The sequence below is a fragment of the Syngnathus floridae genome, chromosome 8 (genome assembly GCF_059516105.1).
Source record: "Syngnathus floridae isolate MCC-2025c chromosome 8, RoL_Sflo_1.0, whole genome shotgun sequence".
NCBI lineage: Eukaryota > Metazoa > Chordata > Actinopteri > Syngnathiformes > Syngnathidae > Syngnathus > Syngnathus floridae.
In genome coordinates this window covers 10,335,843-10,355,733 of record NC_142420.1, presented here as the reverse complement: position 1 = coordinate 10,355,733, position 19,891 = coordinate 10,335,843, and the positions used below count along the sequence as shown (strand labels likewise).

General features: G+C 44.2%; 3 protein-coding genes across 5 annotated transcripts; 1 reads left to right on the top strand and 2 right to left on the bottom strand.

Moving 5' to 3' along the window:
• Nucleotides 1-2,451, bottom strand: nup62l (nucleoporin 62 like). The gene is made up of 2 exons (XM_088382259.1): nucleotides 653-2,451; nucleotides 1-389 (listed from the first exon to the last, which is right to left on the bottom strand). Exons 1-2 carry the CDS (start codon nucleotides 2,162-2,164, stop codon nucleotides 231-233), a joined length of 1,671 nt encoding a protein of 556 aa, XP_088238385.1. The 5' UTR covers nucleotides 2,165-2,451; the 3' UTR covers nucleotides 1-230.
• A 344-nt stretch (nucleotides 2,452-2,795) lies between these two features.
• Nucleotides 2,796-5,849, top strand: pdk1 (pyruvate dehydrogenase kinase, isozyme 1). The gene is made up of 10 exons (XM_088382260.1): nucleotides 2,796-3,171; nucleotides 3,317-3,458; nucleotides 3,551-3,622; nucleotides 3,696-3,880; nucleotides 3,957-4,052; nucleotides 4,137-4,214; nucleotides 4,288-4,364; nucleotides 4,458-4,667; nucleotides 4,741-4,854; nucleotides 4,941-5,849. Exons 1-10 carry the CDS (start codon nucleotides 3,063-3,065, stop codon nucleotides 5,079-5,081), a joined length of 1,224 nt encoding a protein of 407 aa, XP_088238386.1. The 5' UTR covers nucleotides 2,796-3,062; the 3' UTR covers nucleotides 5,082-5,849.
• A 34-nt stretch (nucleotides 5,850-5,883) lies between these two features.
• On the bottom strand, nucleotides 5,884-19,396 carry ppp1r9ala (protein phosphatase 1 regulatory subunit 9A-like A). Of its 3 annotated transcripts, none has more exons than XM_088382256.1 (20): nucleotides 19,203-19,396; nucleotides 16,543-18,338; nucleotides 13,740-13,872; nucleotides 13,307-13,427; nucleotides 12,953-13,057; nucleotides 12,718-12,868; nucleotides 12,086-12,247; nucleotides 11,930-11,983; nucleotides 11,586-11,815; nucleotides 11,406-11,502; nucleotides 11,221-11,305; nucleotides 10,995-11,146; nucleotides 10,466-10,787; nucleotides 10,346-10,403; nucleotides 10,189-10,260; nucleotides 9,647-9,842; nucleotides 9,024-9,068; nucleotides 8,542-8,658; nucleotides 7,762-7,950; nucleotides 5,884-7,623 (listed from the first exon to the last, which is right to left on the bottom strand). In XM_088382256.1, exons 2-20 carry the CDS (start codon nucleotides 18,205-18,207, stop codon nucleotides 7,465-7,467), a joined length of 4,113 nt encoding a protein of 1,370 aa, XP_088238382.1. In that variant the 5' UTR covers nucleotides 18,208-18,338; nucleotides 19,203-19,396; the 3' UTR covers nucleotides 5,884-7,464. The 3 variants fall into 3 exon arrangements, with proteins under 3 accessions (XP_088238382.1, XP_088238380.1, XP_088238381.1); XM_088382254.1 differs by lacking the exon at nucleotides 9,024-9,068 and having other exon boundaries at nucleotides 5,884-7,337; nucleotides 7,455-7,623; XM_088382255.1 differs by lacking the exons at nucleotides 8,542-8,658; nucleotides 9,024-9,068 and having other exon boundaries at nucleotides 19,203-19,391.
• Nucleotides 19,397-19,891: the final 495 nt, after the last annotated feature.

The following is a 19,891-nucleotide window of genomic DNA, read 5'->3' as shown; positions in this document are numbered from 1 at the left end:
TTGCAGTTTTCTTGTGATTGAATTTTTGTTATTTTATTCATCCAAAAATATCTTAAAACATGTATTCAATATTTTGGACATTAACTTGGAACAAATTTTCTGTTGTATAAAAAAATGTTGAAAATAATGCATCCTGGTTGACAGCTGACAAAAAAGTAAAGAGCAATAATGATGACTGCCTACAAAGACAAAAATATTTTGTCAATAAACACTAAAAAGTGTGTGTGTGCTCAGTCAAAGGTTAACCGGAAGGGCTTCTCCTGCTCCTTGCGTTGGTTGTCACACAGTTTGGACACCTCCTCCACTCGTCTCTGCAGGAGAATGGAATTTTGGTCGATCCACTGCAGGGAATCCATGTGGGCGTTGAGGATTTTGCAAATCTGTTGAAGCTGAGGAAATAAAAGTCAGACATTAAGTGTAAGGTCGCAAAATGTTAATTTAATTTATGTGACTTTGATATTTTGTCTTTTAAAGAGTATAATTGGAGAATTCTACAGTTCATATTTGTAAAGTGTAAACGAAATGATCGTGAGCTTTTTGCCGTGCCTGCCTTGGCCACCGGGCGGCAGTATTCCACATGTATACCAGAAATTTTCCATCTCTTTTCAACCCTAGTTAGGAGGACCGAGGTGTACACCTGGCAGAATCTTACCGGGTCGCTGGTGTCGGCAGGACCGCTGGACGTGTTGAGGTGCTCGATGATCTCCTTCAGGTCCTGTGACATCCTCTTGAGCTGCGCATCCACGTTCTCCGCGAGCTTGTACGTCCTCTCACGCTCCTCGTCTGCATTTTGCATGTAGATGGTGCCGCTCGGCTCTTTGACAGATTCCTCCAACGGGCACAGCAGATCCTCCAGCTCCTTCTGCTGGGACAGGATGAAGTCCAGCTCCTGGTTGAGCCTTTTCTGGTCCAGCTTCACCTTCTCCATTTCCTTGTGCAGGGACGTGATCTTCTCGGCATTCTCCACCAGCATGCGGTCCCATGCGTTGACTTGAGTGGCCTGCTGGAGAAAGTGTCTGTCTTGATCTTCCAGCTCCAGGCTCCACTTATTCAAGAGGCCCTCCAGTTGGGCATAGGTCATCACAGCAGGGGCAGTGGTGGTCGGGAGGGTGGTGGCTACTGTAACTGCAGTCGTGGTGATGACAGGTTTGAGTCCCAGTGAGAAGCTTGATGTGGTGGTTGTAGCCAGGGTGGTGGAGGCCGGCACGGCGGCAGTGGTGGTTACCGCTCCGAGAGGTTTAAGTGTGAATGACACGCCTCCGCCGGCCGTGGTGGTCGTTGCAGTCGGTGCCGCAGCAGGAGTCGGAGTGGCGCCGAAACTAAAACCAGACCCTGTTGCGGGGGCTGCAGCTGTTGATGTTGGGGTCGAGAACAGAGATGGAGCCACTGGGGTCACTGCAGGGGGAGCCGGGGTTGGTGAGGGTTTAATCCCCAGGGTGAAACCTCCAGCCTGTGGAGCTGAGGCTATAGTGGTGGAGATGGTTTGGGGACCCAGTGTGAGGTTAGGAGCAGCACTTGACCCAAAAGAGAAGCCACCCCCTGGTGCGCTTGTTGTGGCTGTCGCTGTGGTGACTTGGACCTTGCTTCCACCAAAGCTGAACGCTCCAAATGGGAGACCTCCAGATGCATTTGTCGTGGGTGCCACTGCTGCTGCCGGTTGGGTTGGCACTGGGGTCCCAAAGGAGAAGCCTCCCCCTGCAGGCGCAGCAGGCGCAGCAGGCGCAGGCGTAGCCGCCGCTGCTGCTACCGGTTGGGTTGGCACTGGGGTCCCAAAGGAGAAGCCTCCCCCTGCAGGCGCACCCGAGGTCAGATTGAAGCCAGACGAAGAAACCGCCAGTGAGAGACCTGCAGCCGGGGTTGATTGCGGAGTTGAACCTAGGCTGAAGGTAGTGGCGGTGGGGGTTCCAAATGCGAGGCTCCCACCGGCAGCGGTGCTCTTCGCTGGGGTGCCGAAACTAAAGCCGCCGCCGCTCGGTGCACTACTAGCGGCGGGTTGAGTGGACGAGCCGAAGGAGAAGCCGCCACCGCCGCTGCTTCCGGCGGCTGCGGGAGTGGACATTGTGGTCAGACCGAATCCCGTGGCGGGTGCCGCTGGAGCTGTGGTCTTGGCGGTGCCAAAAGCAAAGCCCGTGGAAGGCTGTCCGAAGTTGAAGCTGCCACTCATTGTCGCTCACCGGACGATAGCGGCTGACAAAATGGTTCACGCACCTCGCTGCCTTTTTTGGCGGGTCACGGCTGCAACTTACCGGAAAGTTGAGGTCTGCGCTCCCTACACAGCGAAGCTTGTAATAAATAGATCACAGGTCAGTTGTCATTACAATAATGAGCGGCGATCGCAGACTAATTGCACTTCACAGTCAAAAACGTGGCTCCAACATTCGTTCCATCGTCACACAGTGGGAGCTGTATGCTATTGCTATCGGAAGTGACGACATACACGACTGCTTCCGTTTTCTGTTTCATCTTTGGATGTTCTGTAATTTCTAAAAGCCGTTTGGTCGTGTTTTTTTAGAACTGCCACGAATTCACCTATTCATGATTTCCCTCTTAATATTTTTCATTTTAAAGGCTACAACTCACGCCCAGTCACTCCACACATTGACCAGCCGATTTGAATAAGCGTTCAATTAAAAGTCTTGAAAAGTGTGATATAAATAAAAAAATCTTATTGCCAATTTGAAGAATATCATAACAATACTCATAAGAACGATTAAAACAAACGCAAATGAAAAAAAGCAAGGCTTGGCAAAACAAGCTGGGAAGTGTACTATCTTTACGCCACTTGGTATCTTTGGGACGGTAGCTGCGTACATACGCACTATCAACTTGCTGATTTGCATGTCTCCCTCAAGTAATTACTTATTAAATGCGAAACTTGAGTCAGGGACTATGAGGCGTGCTCACACTTCACCAAACGACATGACAGCCATTTTAAGATGTTGCTTTCCACAGTATTTTTGTGACAGTATCTCGTTAGCAATGCAGTGAATGCAGGTAGATTAGCACGCTGTTAGCCGACTCAGTACTGCAAGGCCCCCGACGGACAACACTGAAGGACAACCATGAGACTTTTAAGGTTTTTGCGGAGCAGCGTGTCCATAGGGAAGGACATTGACTATTATTCCAAATTCTCACCTTCCCCTTTGTCTATGAAGCAGTTTCTGGATTTTGGTAAGAAATGAAAACGTCTCGTTAACTGTCTGACAATATTTACAATGCATCTTCGTGGGGGTTCTCGATTTACGACGGGCGACTTGTGCAAGACTTGTGTATTTATGAAGTGGCCTGTGTGTAATATGTATCTCCCTCAACCCAGGTTCCGAAAATGCTTGTGAGAAAACGTCCTTCACCTTCCTCAGGCAGGAGTTACCTGTGAGGCTGGCAAATATCATGAAGGAGATCAACTTGTTGCCAGATAACTTGCTAAGAACACCATCTGTGCGTCTGGTTCAGAGCTGGTATACACTTTTGGATTTGAGATGGCCCTAAATAAATGACATTAAACTTATTGTGCCTAAATAATTCACTAATTGTTTTTTTCTACCTGCAGGTATGTTCAAAGTCTCCAGGAGATCCTCGAGTTTAAAGACAAAAATGCAGAGGATGACAAAGTCACATATGAGTATGTTATTCTGTGGATTTTATTTTTCCTCGCAACTGGCCATGTCTCATGCAATACGCATGTCCTCCATCAGTTTCACAGATGCAGTGATTAAGATCCGGAATCGCCACAACGACGTCATCCCGACCATGGCTCAGGGTCTCGTGGAGTACAAAGACACGTACGGTACCGACCCAGTGGTTAGCCAGAACGTGCAGTACTTTCTGGACCGGTTCTACATGAGCAGGATCTCAATTCGCATGCTGCTCAACCAGCATAGTAAGCATTTATTTTGATTATTTTTTAGCATATGTATCTTATAAATTGAACATTTTGAGTATATGTGTGTTCCCAGCGCTCCTTTTTGGTGGCAAAGTGAAGGTCAATCCAGCACACCCCAAACAAATTGGCAGCATTGATCCACACTGTCGAGTGAGTGAGGTTATAAAAGGTATGCGCAATTTAATGAAAAAAAAATGCTCCTAATGTTTAGTAATGCTTTCACTTAAGTCATGAATTTTATTTTCTCTTTTAGATGCCTATGAAAATGCAAGAAACCTATGTGACAGATATTACATGAACTCTCCCGAGCTCACACTAGAGGAATACAATGGTAACTACATTAAAAAAAAAATTGTGGTTTTTGTTAGTCTTTGGTATTGATACTCAGTGGCTTGTCCTGACAGTCAAAGATCAGGGGAAACCCATTTCGATGGTCTACGTTCCATCCCACTTGTACCACATGGTGTTTGAACTGTTCAAGGTAGGATCTGCTTTTTGAAAGGCACTCATTGGAAAATTTTAGCCAAACGCATCTCTCCTTTTTCCACGTCTCCGTAACGTGTTCTGCGTGTAGAATGCCATGCGCGCCACCATGGAGCTGTACGGAGACTCCATGGATCATCCTCCGGTTCGCGTTCAGGTTGGTCTGGGAACTGAAGATCTGACAGTCAAGGTGAGCGATCGTGGAGGAGGCGTTCCCCTGCGTAAGATCGACAGGCTCTTCACGTACACGTACTCCACGGCTCCGCCACCGAGCATCAACGGGTCCCGGGCTGCTCCTCTGGTGGGTCATCTTTGTATCCAATCAAAAGTGCCAGAAAGTTTCACAGTAATTGAACTGAAGCATTTCCACGCAGGCCGGTTATGGATACGGCTTACCCATCACTCGACTTTACGCCCGCTACTTCCAAGGAGACCTCAAGCTGTACTCTCTCGAGGGCTATGGGACTGACGCGGTCATTTACATCCGGGTAAAGTCCTCCTTCCATCTGGCTTCACGTCTCGCCAGTCGCAATTGTGATCAGGCCACTATTCTCACGCTTGTGTTTCCTCTCAGGCGCTGTCCACAGAGTCCATCGAGAGGCTGCCGGTGTACAACAAGTCGGCGTGGAAACACTACAAGACGATACACGAGGCCGATGACTGGTGCGTTCCCAGTCGGGAGCCTAAGGACATGACTACCTTTCGGCGGTTCTAGAAGAGAGCTGAGTGCTATCCTTAGCCAAGTGTCTTGATATAAAGTGTGCCCCCCCGTAATAATCAAGGTTATCAAAATAATTCCCAAATGGTTTTAAAGCTGTTTAAGTATTTATTCGATATCAAGGATACGTTCAGTATCCCTGATAACAGAATCAGCGCACGGACCTAAATCTGGAGATCAAGGATATCGAACAAATGCTCAAACTGGTTTTCCTAAATTTGGGTGTCTTATGTGCAATTTCAGATTTTATTTGTACAGTCAGAATCATGTCATTTTAGAGAACCTTTTCTTTTTTAGGTTTTTGATTATTTTAATTTGTTCATTGTAATTGACTATAACTTTTTTTTTTTATTTCATTTTTACATTTTAGGTAAAAGATCTCTGACATGTTACGGTGGTTGCTTATGTTAAAAACTAGAATCTATGCAGGGTTCAAAGATTTTCTATTATGTTCAACACTAAATGTGTCATTGAGTTACCAATGTCTCCCCCTTTCCATGTTTTCCATGTTCTCACTGTTACAAAAAGTTGGTACGGCATGTTTTTAATCAACATTGTGGTTTTAGACGTCCACTTGGTTCTGCTGCTTTTACATTATACTTTTTTTTCAGAGCAATGTGTTTCAACTCCAGACTTTCCATGTGTTCTCTCTTTGAAGCTGGCAACAAAACTTTAGAACCTGAAAAAGCTGGTGTAAACAAATAGGATACATGCATTTACTTTTAAATGTTACAAGTAATAAAGTGCAGTTTTTTTCCCCATTGAGTATGAATTTTATTTTTGGAAAGAAATGCCAAAATACAATTTTGAAGATGTTTTTATTTGATCAGAAATGATCAATTATTAATGACAGTAAAATGTACACTCGCGGTAGAATGCAGTCAAATACAAGCAGCAGCGTTTTCACTACATGGGCCATTGGTAATTTACAATTGTTGCTCTTGTTCAGTTGAGCCAAAACACTAAACAATAATGTTTAAAAAACATGTTTACTGATTATTAGGGATGCATACCGTGGACCGGTACTTTTTGGTACCGTAGCACCCTAAAGATTCGATACAAACGATACCATTAACGGTACTTTCTTTATCGAGCTTCCGGCATCTGTTGATGACGTAGCGCTCCTTTTCCCGCGTCTCATAACATGTCAGTTGTGTGAGCAAAGTGTTCAACGGTTTGGGATAACTTTTTAAAATTATGAATAAAATCTTTTCAATGCACCTTTTGTCAGAAAGTAGTTGCTACCAAGCCACCTTATGAAGCACTTAAGAGTGTGCTCACGGGATAAAGCTAAAACACCGCGCCGTGTGTGACTATTTACATGGAGCGGCTAATGCTAACGCCGCATCTTCGACAAATCCTTCCAGCTCTTCTAACCATGCTTTGGCAACGACTAGTCACGGTAAGTTGGCTTGCTATGTTTGTCGTTGTTAATGTATCTAGTTGTTAATGTTATATTGTATTGTTTTTGAGTAAAGCCACCACATAAATACACACGCAAGAGTCCCCAGTATCGACGTTGGTAAAATCCTAACGATATGCATCCCTATTGATTAAACACACTGATGCCTTATTTTGATTGTAAAAATGACAGCAAAGGTTTTCCTGCTATTTTGTGTAAAAATGAATTAAGAAGAGTGCCTGGGCTTGGCTGTGAACAATCATTATTCCTAAAGTAATTATCAGAGGCGCATATTTACCGTCCAGCGGACCTTGATCGCATTTTATTTTCCTATTTTTTTCCCCATGGACCATCATAAGTCCAACTCAACATTTACACATCGAGGAACCGAACAAGCAGAGATCGCATGATCCTTGATTTGTTTGTCTGGCCTAACTATTCTACTTAGTAGAAAAGAGATACTGTGAAATCATCAACTATATTTCAATGAAAAAGTAATGCAGATATTGGCACATGTATAAAAGGTATTTTGTTTTTATACATTGAAACCTTTGTAATTCATGGAAGCTTAAAAGACAAAATAGTGCTTTTGACTTCACTGTACAATACAAAAGTGTTTTACATAAAACAGCAATGTTATACATACTAGCAAAAATATCATGTTTTCATAATGGTGCATATTCTCCATAAAAAAAACGTGAATATCATATCTGAAAACATACTTTGTAATTATCACTCGTAACTTTATAGTGGTAAAAAAAAATTTAGGCCTTCAGACCACACACACAATGAGGTTTCCAAAACAAACAAAAAACAAATGATTTTGAATGTTTCTGCAGGAAGATCAGCCACTGAAATATGGAAAAAAAAAAAAAAAATCACAAGTGGCACCTTTGTCTGCTCAACATGGGCACTTAACGGTGTGAGACGACAACATGAAACATTGCCAATGTCTTTTTGGGAGCTACCTGGATCAGTTCAGCAGACAGAGTCGGTATTGATCGGCAGCCGTCCGCTACGGCGGTTCTCCTTCTCTCGTTTCTCCCGTTGCTTCTCCAGCTTCTCCTGGGCTTTGCGCATTTCCTTCAGCTTTTTCTTGATGGTGGATCGGTCGCTCTGACTGGACACACCCAGCACCTGAAGGACATTTTGTAGGAATAGTGGTCAGTTTCTTTTTGGGTGCAGGGAACACAAACGGCCACAAGAGAGCAGTCTCAACTTATATCCACAAACAGCCGCTTATCCACTACAGAATTTGAATTGAGGAATTTCTACCTTTAACTTGTCACTGTCCAGCTGCAGAAGCTGCTGCCCGTCGACTCCCTTGGTGGTGAATTCAACCGTGTACTGGTCCATGTTCATGCCCATTAACCAGTGACACACTTGTTGATTGGTCCAGTCACCAACGGGACGGTTCTGCCACTGGTATTCTTTTCCCGTGGTCACTGGCTCATCATCCAGACTCTACATAAACACATCGAGCGATTTGGTAAAATTCAAATACAAACTCTTAGCTTTCTTATGGATTGAGTTTCAAACATTTTTGTAGTGGAAGCCCTTGAGGAGTGCAAGTGTCATGCATGATGTGCAAAGACATTGTTGTTGAGATGGTAAAAGAGTGCAACAAACAAAAACAACCACACATGCTACTAAGATGACTACATGCTATGTACAACGCTCCATGCTAGATGACCTACTCCAGAGAGATCATCCTAAAATGCCGCGTTGGGGGGGACATCAGAACAAAGAGATGCTTCAACACCACTAAGCAGTCATATTGTTCTGCGGTCCACCAATGTTGTAAAGAACAGAACGTGAAGCGCTAGTTTATGGCACGCTACAAAAGCTAAGTTGCTGCTTGCATTAACCAAACCAAACGACTTTAAGACACACACACGCACACACGCAGCTCTCTTCTATTTCCTCTCTATTCAGGGTTTAATCACAGCTGTGTGGGGGAGGGGCCTAAAAGAGCATGCTTGAGAGTGTCCCCTTTCAGGCCCGCCAAGGCGTCCCACACAGCTTTTGTGACTGCGCAACAAGGAGAGCACTCACCTCGCTGGAAGAGAAGATTAAAGTGTGTGAGCGCCCAGACAGATTGGGTTCAGCGACTAACCCAGAGAGGTCTGTACTGGGACTGGCGGGGTTACAATCATCTATGACTGACAAACTCTGGTGGGACAAGCGGAAACAAGGAACGCATTTACAACACAACACATCAACAGTTCTTACAACGGCTCAAAGCTACAAGCGGAAAAGGACAGTGAATCGAAATCATATTTCAGCTACGGGAACTGACCGTTAAGTTCTAGACACCGAACCGCCAGCAACGCTACATCGACGTCTAAACTATGACTGTCAACTATTTTGTCCTCAAACTGTCTACTACAAACTTGTTGAAATTTAAAGTTTGCTATAAGACTACCACACATAACTAGCAAGGAAATGCTACATTTGTGGAGAGAAAGGAAAGCCAGCACCAAAATGTTAGTAGCGCTCTAATTAGAGAGGACAAAAAAAAAGGGGGCATACTGTACCAAATCTAACGAGCGACTGAATAAAGACGACCAGGAGAGATTTGTCTGTTTGAAGGAAAACAGGCTCGGTTGAGTGAGACATGGACTAGCACGCTCGGCTACCAAAGTTGTAGCAGCCACGTCTCGCTTTAACAGATCTTGGCTTTCATGAAGACGTGGCCCAAAACACTTGTCAAAGCATGGTGTGTGTGTGTGCGTGTGCGTGTGTGTGTGCGCGTGTGTGTGTAGGAGTCAGCGCAAAAGAGAGACAGAGAGAGAAAAAAAGACAGTAACTTGACTCGAAGGCGTTTGATGTGTTACCGTTTGCACATGAGTGAAAAGTCACCAAATTCTTTGCTGCTTAGCTCTCCGTGATAGCCAACATGTGGATCCACTTTTTGTGGCTTTTGCATAATGTCGTGTATTTGGATTCAAGGTCGCTCAGAGCAGATGTTTGGAAGTGCGTACTCGTCTTGCCCTTTCGGCGACAACGGTGCGGTGAAATCGCACAGGCCGGAAAAGGGATCAAGTTCTGGGCTTTGCTGATGTTTTTGTTAAGTCGAAATTCATTATGTGAGAAAATAGTCCTGCATTGACTCTGTGATGGGTACAAATACACCGCTTTGGGGGAAAATCCTTAATACCTTGTTCTTGCGATCCTGGCTTGGCTCACTGTTGCTCTCGGTGTAGGGCAGGCTGCTGCTGGAGGAAGACGGCTCCCTGTCTCGCTCCTTCTCTTTGTCTCCAAACCAAGAGAAGGGCATACAGGTTGGGATGGAGGTCATGGATTCAGCTGGGGACAGGTTACCGCCAGAGTCTTCCAGTAATTCTGCGGACCCCCTAAACAAAAGACGGAAAAAAAAAGAAAATATAAAAATAGTCGCAGTGGGCACTCCCTGTTTGTGATATGACAAATGGATGGATAGAAACATGGTTCTGCATGTTAGTGCTTATGTCCACAAGATGGCGCTCACTTCTCTGACTTATAGGATTACTTGAATATGCTGACCGCTGAGCTAAATATTTACATTCTGTACTGCGTGAAGAGTAGAATGGACCCCAAAGATAGGACCAGTTGTCACAGAATTACTATTTACACTTGGCATTCCATGAAGTAATTTGGCCTGGTTGAAGCACAACAAAATGTCACTTGTGTTAAACGTGATAAAGTGTAAGAAAGGGGTACCTGCTGTCCAAAGACATTCTCATGGCCTCCTTGTCGTGTTTTCTTCCTTTGCCGCCCGACTTGCGCAGGCCCCTGGTGTGGTATTGAGCGATTCAACGTTGGATTAGGAAGTGCAACAATGGTGTAACATAAATTGTGAGGAGTTGTTGAAACATACCCAAAGTCGGGAAAGCGTCTTTTAGGTTTTGTAGCTGATGTGGGTTCAATTATTTCATCTGAAAAAAAAAAGAAAATCAATTCCCTGGAGAAAAATGCTGTTATAATATTGAGGTCATACCTTTGAGCACTTTTTCCTTGACTTTGGATTCCTTCTTTTTGACATTGTGCGTCAATCCCGAAGGGGATGCTACGATTGAGGAATCATTGAGAGCTAGCAAAGACTGGCCTCCGCCGCTTTCAATACTGCCACCCTGTGACGGCGATAAAGACGGGCTTTTGGAGAGCTCCGTCTTGCCCGCCAGCTCCTCTTTTGTTTCGGCCGTATTGTCTTTTTGTTCGTTCTCGGGATAGAAGACTGGTACTGGGAGGGACAGGCTCTCCTGGAAGGAGCTCCTTCTCTGAGGTTCCCGTTCCTCCCGCTCATCCTCCTCCTCAGTTTCCTGTTAGGACAATGTTGATTATGTATTAGGACAATGCAAGGAAGACGCGATTAAAGTTTCTGTATTGACCGACTGACAAAACACAAGTCGCGCTGTATGAAAAACGTTACCAGTGATCTACCAATTTGAACTGCTTCTAAGATGTACTTTGATCTGTGCTAAGCTTGTAGTGACCGCATTGTATTCATGAGAGTTTTCCCGGCTGACCTGCGAGTGGCTCGGGGACAGTGCAAGAGTCTCCTTCAGTTTGTTGCGAGAGGGACGCTGCCGTTTGGCCTTCTGGCCCAACAGGCCTTTTGCTTTGTGTGCACTGGTGTCCAACAGCTCCGTCTCAGGCACAAGCTCCTTCCAGTCTTCCTCTACAGAAAGATAAATATAATACCTTTCTTCCTCTAAATTACATGATTCTAAATATAACGGTTAGTGTTTGTACCTGCAAGTGAGTCCACTGACTTTTGGGAGCAAAGGTGATTTTCTGCCATGTTCTGTAGATCCACACCAGATTCCAGAACAGCTATCTGGAGACAAACGCCACAGAGTAAAAATCTCACTTTCGTGTGTCATATCGTATAAATAAATAAAATAAAATAAAAATAAAAAAAATATATATATTTTTACCCTATTCCGCAAGCTCTCCAGCTGTTCTTTGTACATCCTTTCATTTTCATCTATAGTCTTCTTCAGCTCTTCCTCTTTCTTCACAAAATCAATCTCTCTGAAGAACATGCAATGAAGAGAGTTTAACAATATAATTCCACATTCCAATTGATTGTGATTTCACTCTCCATCTGAACTCACTTTTGCTGGTAGTCTTTTAGAAGCTTCTTTGCCTTGTTGTATTTCTTGTCCAAGGTCTCATACTGGGCTTGGGTTTCTGCTAACTGTTCGTTTATTGTCTTGCACAGAGTCTGAGTTTCCAGCCAATAACTCTCCAATTTGAGGATTTTTTCATTGCTATCTTCAAACTTTTGCTCCAGTACAGATTTTCTGGCTTCCCACAGTGATCTGTCCTCCTCGGATTCCCGAAGCTGTGTAGACAAAAGTAATGCGTTATGTACAAGTTTTAGCATACAGCACTATGAAAAAAAAAAAGCACTTTTTTACTCTTTTATAACCTTGACCTGAGTTGACTGCGGTCATACCTTTTCCTTCAGTTGATTAATTTCTGCTGATGCAACGCTGTGTTTGAGTTGCAGCTATGGGAACAGAGAATGACATTTTGCAAGATAATTAAAATGGGAACTTTGATTTCCATTTGGGACAATAATAACAGCAGCGCTGCGTGGGGGCGTTTGTACCTCTTTAAATTTGAAGGCCATCTGAGAGCTGTCCATATTAGTCGGCATAAACAGAGCCTCCGAGTCGGGCAACTCGAACACCTCGACTTTCCGCCCCGGAGAAAAATTGGAGCCAAGAATCCTCTCATTCACTGCGTCGTCGTCATCCTCAAAGCGCTCCTCCTGAAAAAATGAGATCACGCATGGCATCACACACACGGCAAACAATAACACGCCCTACAGGCCCCGGGAACATGCTCCGCATGTGTCAACAACACTCCTGGCGGCACAGTCCGGAAGTAAATTCTAGAAAGATATCCAAACATCGGCAGGCTGGCACACAGAAGGCTTAGCGTGACGTTCGAGTCTGCAACATCAAACACGTCATCTCTGCGACCACACATTCATACTATACACACATATTTTTCTTGCTGCAAGTTGAGCCTGAATCCTATTTAACATTCTGCCGCATTCAGTACAAATAACCAAAATGGTGGATTCCTGTGGTCGCCTGATCTACAGAAAGCAAACATTCCACAACTCTGGTTGGTGAACACCTTGAAAAGTAGCCCCGGTGGGCTTACTGGCACGCGGCTGTTCTTTTCCTCAGTGGGCTTTAAAGTGACTCGATTGGGCTCGCTCTGGACTCTGACCTCCTCTGTGGAGTGTTCATAGGGATCATCCAGGTGGTGGTGATGCTGCCTCTGCTCTTGGTGATGCTGGTTCCTCTCCTGTTCCAGCGTCTCGCTGATGAGCCGGGCTACCTCGCTCTGTGTCCCCGGCTTTTCCCGACCAATCAGAAAACTATTTGAGGGAACATAGCAAAGATGACGTTTTCTAAAAAATCATCAGATTTGAAATATTAGCCTTGAAGGCCTTCGGGCTAACCTCACGGTGCCTTTGGTATTCTTGAGAACAGTTGCTGCAAAGAGTTGGGTGACACCCACCAGACTGACGCCATCCACCTCCACTATCTGGTCATTTACCTCAATGCTACACAGAGAGAAGACAGCCATGTTTGCACAGCACAAGCGAGGAGAGCCATCTTCAAACAATTAATAACATACACGGTATGAAAAGGCCCAGGAAAGACAGGAAGTGAGATTATTTTTGTTAGCTTCCTTAGGAGGTTAAAAATAGAAGTGGTTATGGGTCTCGAGGCCTAGTCTTGAAGTAATGGGAAGGAGCTGTGAGGTCACTCAAGCGTGAGGCTGGGGAGACAATGTGAACATTTGGACCCACCGGCCATCTTTTTCAGCTGCTCCGTGCTCTGTTATGGTTTTGACAAAAATGCCAAGTTTCTCTAGTCCCTGGTCAGCTCCCACTCCCATTCCAATGATGCTGATGCCGAGGCCATTGTCCCCTAGACGCACACAAATCACCCCCCCCCCCAAAAAAAATTATCAAAAGGTTGGACAGTTGCATGCAAATCGGCTTAATTTTAAATGTCTCAACTTGATGGGAAACATTCATACTCTGCTATGTTTGGAATATGGAATTTGATGAATCGGGCAACAGACATTCCATCTGAAATGTCAAACTGGAGACGCCCATAAAACATTTTTAAAAAAAAGTTTCCACTTTCCACACAGCTTGGAGTTAAAAACAACTTCTGAAATGGCTTCATTGCTTATGACTCAACTTGGGGAATCCGCTCGAGTGTCATCAAGATCACCTTTCTCAATTTCCACCGGGAATACATCCATCTTCTCCACTCGTTTCTCCAGCTCATATTCAGCAGATGCAGAAACGGGGTCCACGTCATCATTGCGTCGATCATACTCCTCATTAGAGAAGGTACTGAAGACCTGTGAAGACATCCATTAGCTACAGATGACACAAATTGTAATTAGCTGGCAACATTTCAAACTATTTATGGTTTGAACTATAAGTCTACACACCCAAACATTGCGCATTATGGCGGCACATAAGCAGGGAGAAGAAAGTAGGCCACAGCTGGGGCTGGCTAAAAAAGCGGATATAGTTGGGATCAATTCTCCAAGACAAGTGTTAGCACTGTTTCAAAGAAAATGTGAGTAGTCCAGAAGAGAGAGAGAGAAAAAAATATTCCACAGTCTCCATCCAAATGGGCAAGTACTCAACGCCAGCTTCAGTATTACAGCAATCAGATGTGTTGATGGAGAATTTCTGAAAGTCGACTCACTGATGAACAGATGATGGCAAAGTGGTTTTTGCTAGCTTTTCGACCGAATTTTACATGCCTAGTTTAACAAAATAAGGGTGACTAATTGCTAATTTGGAAAATGAGTAGCATTGCCACCTGACATAATCACGTAAAAATGTCTGGCTTGGCCCTTTAAAGGTTGACATCCTCTGTCAGGGGCGATGGTGGTTTGCCAAGACTTGAATAATCGGCCTCGACGAGTTTTCGCCTTACAGCTCGAAGCGATGTAGTCGTACGGTCTTTTGCACCTTTAAGCGTGAAACCGAATCTTCTATTTTGGTCAAATGCAAGAACCCCTAAAACAGATATTTTATAGAATTGTGAGTTGCAGCATTGGAAATAGGGTTATTAGGTGAAACAAACTGCTCAGGCAGAATCTGTGGATTCAGCTCCCACTATCCCCCCCTGACATTCCCCCCCTGACTCAATGCCTTGACTGTTGCTATGGACTCCCAGGCTTTTTATTTCAACAATGTTCTGCCGTTGCTGTAACCTAATCAACCGCGATCCTCCTTTACAAGAGGAAAACACAAGCAGCAGGTTAGCAGAAAAACATCTTTTTTTTTAACGCACTTCTTTGACACCCCAAATAAAGTTCACACAGGGGTCATCAGACTTATGTTAACTCTGCATTTCTTCTAAAACTACACACTAAGTAACAACCGTGGTGATTTATCCTTAGCTCAAATGCAGATGTACCCTGAAATTATAAGCGTTACCATCTTTGCCTCGTCGCCCTCCCCACAACAGAATACCGATGTGGGAAATGAGTTAGCAGGAAAGCCAATGAGGGAAATAGGCGGGCTGACCACAGGGTGGAGAATCTGGTAACGTAAGCAGACCTACAAAACGCAACTTATCAAAGTACAAAGTACAGTATGCTGTAAGAGCTCACGCTAAGACAGGCGTGGCAGCAGATCACAGCATAATTGAAGCTTTATACTCTTGGCTAACAGACTGACAAAACTATTTACGCAGGACCTCGAGCAAGAAAAAGGTGGCGCTGAAAAAGACCAGCCAGAGCGCCGTAATAGATTGTCATTTTCAAAAGACGTGTAAACTTGAGCAGGCTCAACTGGTTTGCTTATAAATGGCCCACACATGCTGCTTTTGTCTCATTGGTTGAAAATTTGAAATGTAAATATGCTCTGAATAGTCTGATCACAACAGCAACACTAAAGATGCGACCAATACCTAAGACACTTATAGAAATAACCACTTCCTTATTCCCAACAATACTCTACATGGGCAACGTAACACATAAAATCCGGGTCAACCTCTTTGTTCCCAAGATAACACGCCTGGCTGTGTTAATCATTCAGTAACTTAAGTTTGTCAAAGCTGCACACTTAAACAAACATGTTCTTCTCTGGAAACCACCAATCCAATTTCATTTCCTAATAACATTTTAATGTGTGCATTGTACAGAAGATAGGGACAGTCTTAAAAAGTGCCAAGTGACGAATAACACTAGCAACTGCTGGTTCACACAATAATCCTTTCTTTCACCGGACTTGGGTTACGCCGGGATCTAATCCTGCTTTGTGACACGACCATAACGCAATTTCTTTCTGCCAGTCAGTGTGACTGCTTGCACAAGCTTTGGCTTATTTGCTCACTTTTTCCTTTGCCAACTTGCGAACTGAGCCTGAGGTAACGGCCAGGTAAATAATGTCATGTCGAATGTGACTAGCTCAACAACAAGATTCAAATTTGAGCTCAAATGGTTGTCAACTAAAAACAAAAAAAAAACATTCTCTGTCGCCTCTTGAAAAACTTTTGTTTGTGTGCCCTGGTCCCCTCTCCCAGAACCCCCTGCCAGGATGACTGAGAAAGTAGAGGATCCGCACCCGGAGATAACAGAACATTTTAGAGCCTGAGTAAACAAAATATTCACAGCCGTGTTGGATTGCACTACAATTATTATTTTTTCCCTTGTTTTATCAAAAATGCTGATAAGATTAGGATGGGAGGACTAACAGTACCAAAATAGATTACACCCGATGGAAAATGACTTTTGACACATTAAAGCAGAAATGTACTTAAAATGCTTCTGACTCGGACATGCACAAATATAGAAGTCGGAAAAAATAGCTTTTGTCCACTTTGTTTCGGCATCCTCAAGTTCTACTGTTGTATTTGTGAATTTTGAGTGTTAAAAGGCGGGGCTTGGTTGACATGATAAGTGACGTGGGTGTCATTAAATGATTAATGTTGTTAGCGAGTTTGCATGTTGCGTGACTCGGTGTGGCATGTGGCCATGAGCAACTAGTGCATTAATATGTTTTCTTACCAGAATGGGATCTGCGGAAAACTGGATTTTCCTCTTAGGTGGAGGTGTCTCTTCGTCTGACAATCCCGGGGCCTCATAATAGTCATCATACTCTGTGTACATCTCCTCCTCCTGGTCTTCTTCTTCTTCCTGCTCCTCATCTTCCAGTAGGACCTGGTCTACATCCTTGTCATCCACAAAGGCCGCATTCTCGATACCATAAACCGGGGCTCCATTTACGATGGTCTTGTCACCCTGTTCCTCCAGCTCTCTCTCATCATGTTCATCTTTAATCCCTTGTATGTTACCATCCAAGACAGAGTCTTTAGTCTTCAATTTTCCCGGTTGACATTTATTAGTCTCATCTTCTGATGGGCTTTTGTTTTTTTGCGAAACAAACACGTCGTCTTCAACATCCTCATCTTCATTGTCCTCGCTGCCAGAAGATTCATTCTGAACCACGACAAGCTCTGCCCGGACCACACCGACTCCTTTGGAGGCAATTGTCGAGGTTTTTTCCCTGGTTGGACTTTTCACCACACTGTTGTTACTTTTGGCCTTTTCAATTGATGTGGTTGCGTAGGTATTCTCAAAGGCAGACGTTTGCTGCCTCCCATCACTAGGGGGTTTGCTTTTATCCCCGACAACAGATGTCTGACCCAATCCATCCCCGGAGTGTCGCTTGTAGCCATGGCCAAGCGGGCTTGTCGGTTCTGGTTTGGGAATGCCGTCAGTTGTGGTGGAAATTGATTTGTAAGCCGTGTTACTAACTGGGAGTGTGGATTTACTTGACGTTTTGTTTGTGACGCATGTTGCTTTTAATTTTTTAGCAGCATCAACATTCACGGCTTCCTTAACAGAAGTGGCTTTGTGTAAGCTGCCCCTTGTTGGAGAAGTCTGGATTGAGTGTTCAGACATACTGTCTAATTTAGCAGTCATCGTCCCTCCTTTGGCAGCAGCTTTGTTGTTATCCTCTGAGTCATTCCCAGCCATAAAATTCTCCAACCGTTTTGACACTCTGGGCATGTTCTTTTTTTCATTCTCAACATCCGGTCGACATTTAACGCCCGTTGGAGATGTTTGCTCCAATTTGAAAGTCTCTGAAGATCCCGATGCCCTCCGTGCAGTTTTGCCCTCATCAGATGCACTTCCGAGAGATAGACGGTTGACTAATCTGTTTGGCGAATGCTTGTCAACAGCGGGCTGCTCGGCGATGCCCCTCTCGAATATCTTCCTGGTCACGGAAAACTTTTCTGCCAAAGCCACTTTGTCAATCTCCACATCATCCCCTTTGGGAGTTTTATCTAAATTGAGGGATTCTGGGCTTGTCAAGCTGTTGAAGTTAACTCTGTGTGAGCTGAGTGGAATTTGTGGCTTTGGTGGAGTCACCTGGGCAGCATCAGACTTTAAAGTTGCTTTCACGTCTTGCGGCGGCTGCTCCTCTTGTTGCTGGCCGTCCATCTGTAGGAAAATGTTCTTGATCTTGTTAACCCTGGTACCGAAAGGCCGTCCCCGGGAGTCCTCGCGGGCGTCGCTGGAGCCATTTGCATACGACTTGGCAGCACCTTCTGATTTGGAGCCATCAAAGGAGCATTTGATAGCATGGAAGTCGGACTTGTATGCATTTCTGTGGGGGGAGGCGCTCCTCAGGGTCCTCTCACTTCCTTTACTTTCTGCTTGGATCATGTTGGCGTGTTTTTCTTTCCTGCTGACTTTAAATTCAAAAGATACTTGGCGATGAATTAATCCCTCTTCACCTCAGCACAGGCAGTGCCATGGGTCCGCTTTTTACGACTAAACGCACACAGCGAGGGCATCTGAGAGGCAAAATATAAAGTTAGCTACTTTAATACTATGTATTTGGAATTTACCTTTTCACACAATTACACACAAATTACTTCATTGTTCATTTGGTGTACACTGCACCAATGTGACTTTTTTTGCCCTTTTGTTTTTATGTTATGACATTTTTCTTTTTAATCAGTTTTATTCTTGTTTGGAATTTTTCTAACTGCAGTTTTAGTTATTGCTATATATATATAACTATATATAACTATATATAAATATATATATATATATATATATTTATATATAGTTGTCTGTTTACTATTTTGTTCTGATCATGTTTATGGCTATGACCTTTTTAATTGAAGATATTAAATATTGTATGATTTTAGATTTTTTATTGTTGCAAGAGCACATCGATGCACACTTTTATCATCCCTTGAGTGAATCATGAAAAAAGAGCGGAAATAACATCTGATCGGACTGGCCGACGAGGCGCAAACTGCTTCAATCAATTAGCAAGACGTGCTTTTACGACTCCGTAAGGGTTTTGTAGCAATTGGGTAACATTGTTCAAACGTTAACTTTCGGTGCATTTTTGGGCTAGCGTACAAAGCCTTTCGTCACTTTGGTTAGCTTTGTGTAAATCGCTTTTTATTCACTAGTCATAACAATGAAAACTTACTGAAATCAATCACTTTATTACTCAACCTCGAGTAGATTGTGATAAAAAATGTAACCTCGAGAAATAAAAGTTTCCGGGCACATAGTTAAAAGCCTTGTCGATGTCCATTGAACAATTCACTTGGTCGTGTGTGTAGTTTCGATCAGGAAAATTCACCCAAAAATACAAACGCGATCGCGCAGAAAGACAAACGAACCGAAACAAATCTCACCTCCAACTCGGATCATGGCGTGAGGCGTCGAAAGATCGCCCACGATTTCGCCGTTTAACCGAGTCAAAGTTGCGACTTCTTCGCCCAGCTCAGCGCCATCATTCCCCGGCCGAAATTGTCCTGCCTCCTCGCGCTCCCAGTAGACCTGCCGGCGGGCGGGCGGTCGGGCGCGCGTGCACGGCGGTGGCGATGGTGACGGAGGCGGGGTGGGGAGTGGAGTGCCTCGGGAGCGCGCGCGCATTCCAGGACAGAAGCCGCTATACTACTCGACTATGCCCACCTTCCAGCTCTCCTTTCTCCACGGAAACACGACGACTTGCAACACAAAGCGTGGGAAAGGGCTTTGCTGTACATCGACGACATTTTGGTTTTTTTAAGTAATGGCCATATTCCAGAGAAGGGAAAAGTACTGATTGATTGATTGATTGATTGATTGATTGATTGATTGATTGATTGATTGATTGATTGATTTCGAAAACTTGCGCACAAAATAGTTTCCCTGCAAACCTTTGGTTGAGGTTATTGGTCTAAAAGATGCGAGGCCAATTATGAAATGCAAAGAAACACTCTGACCAACGAATGTTAACCTCTTTTGAAATACAAAACCATTAAAGCATTTAATTTCTTGTGTGATTTTGAACAGACTGTTTTTCTTTTGTGATTTCAGATGATCAGATTGCAATTTATGA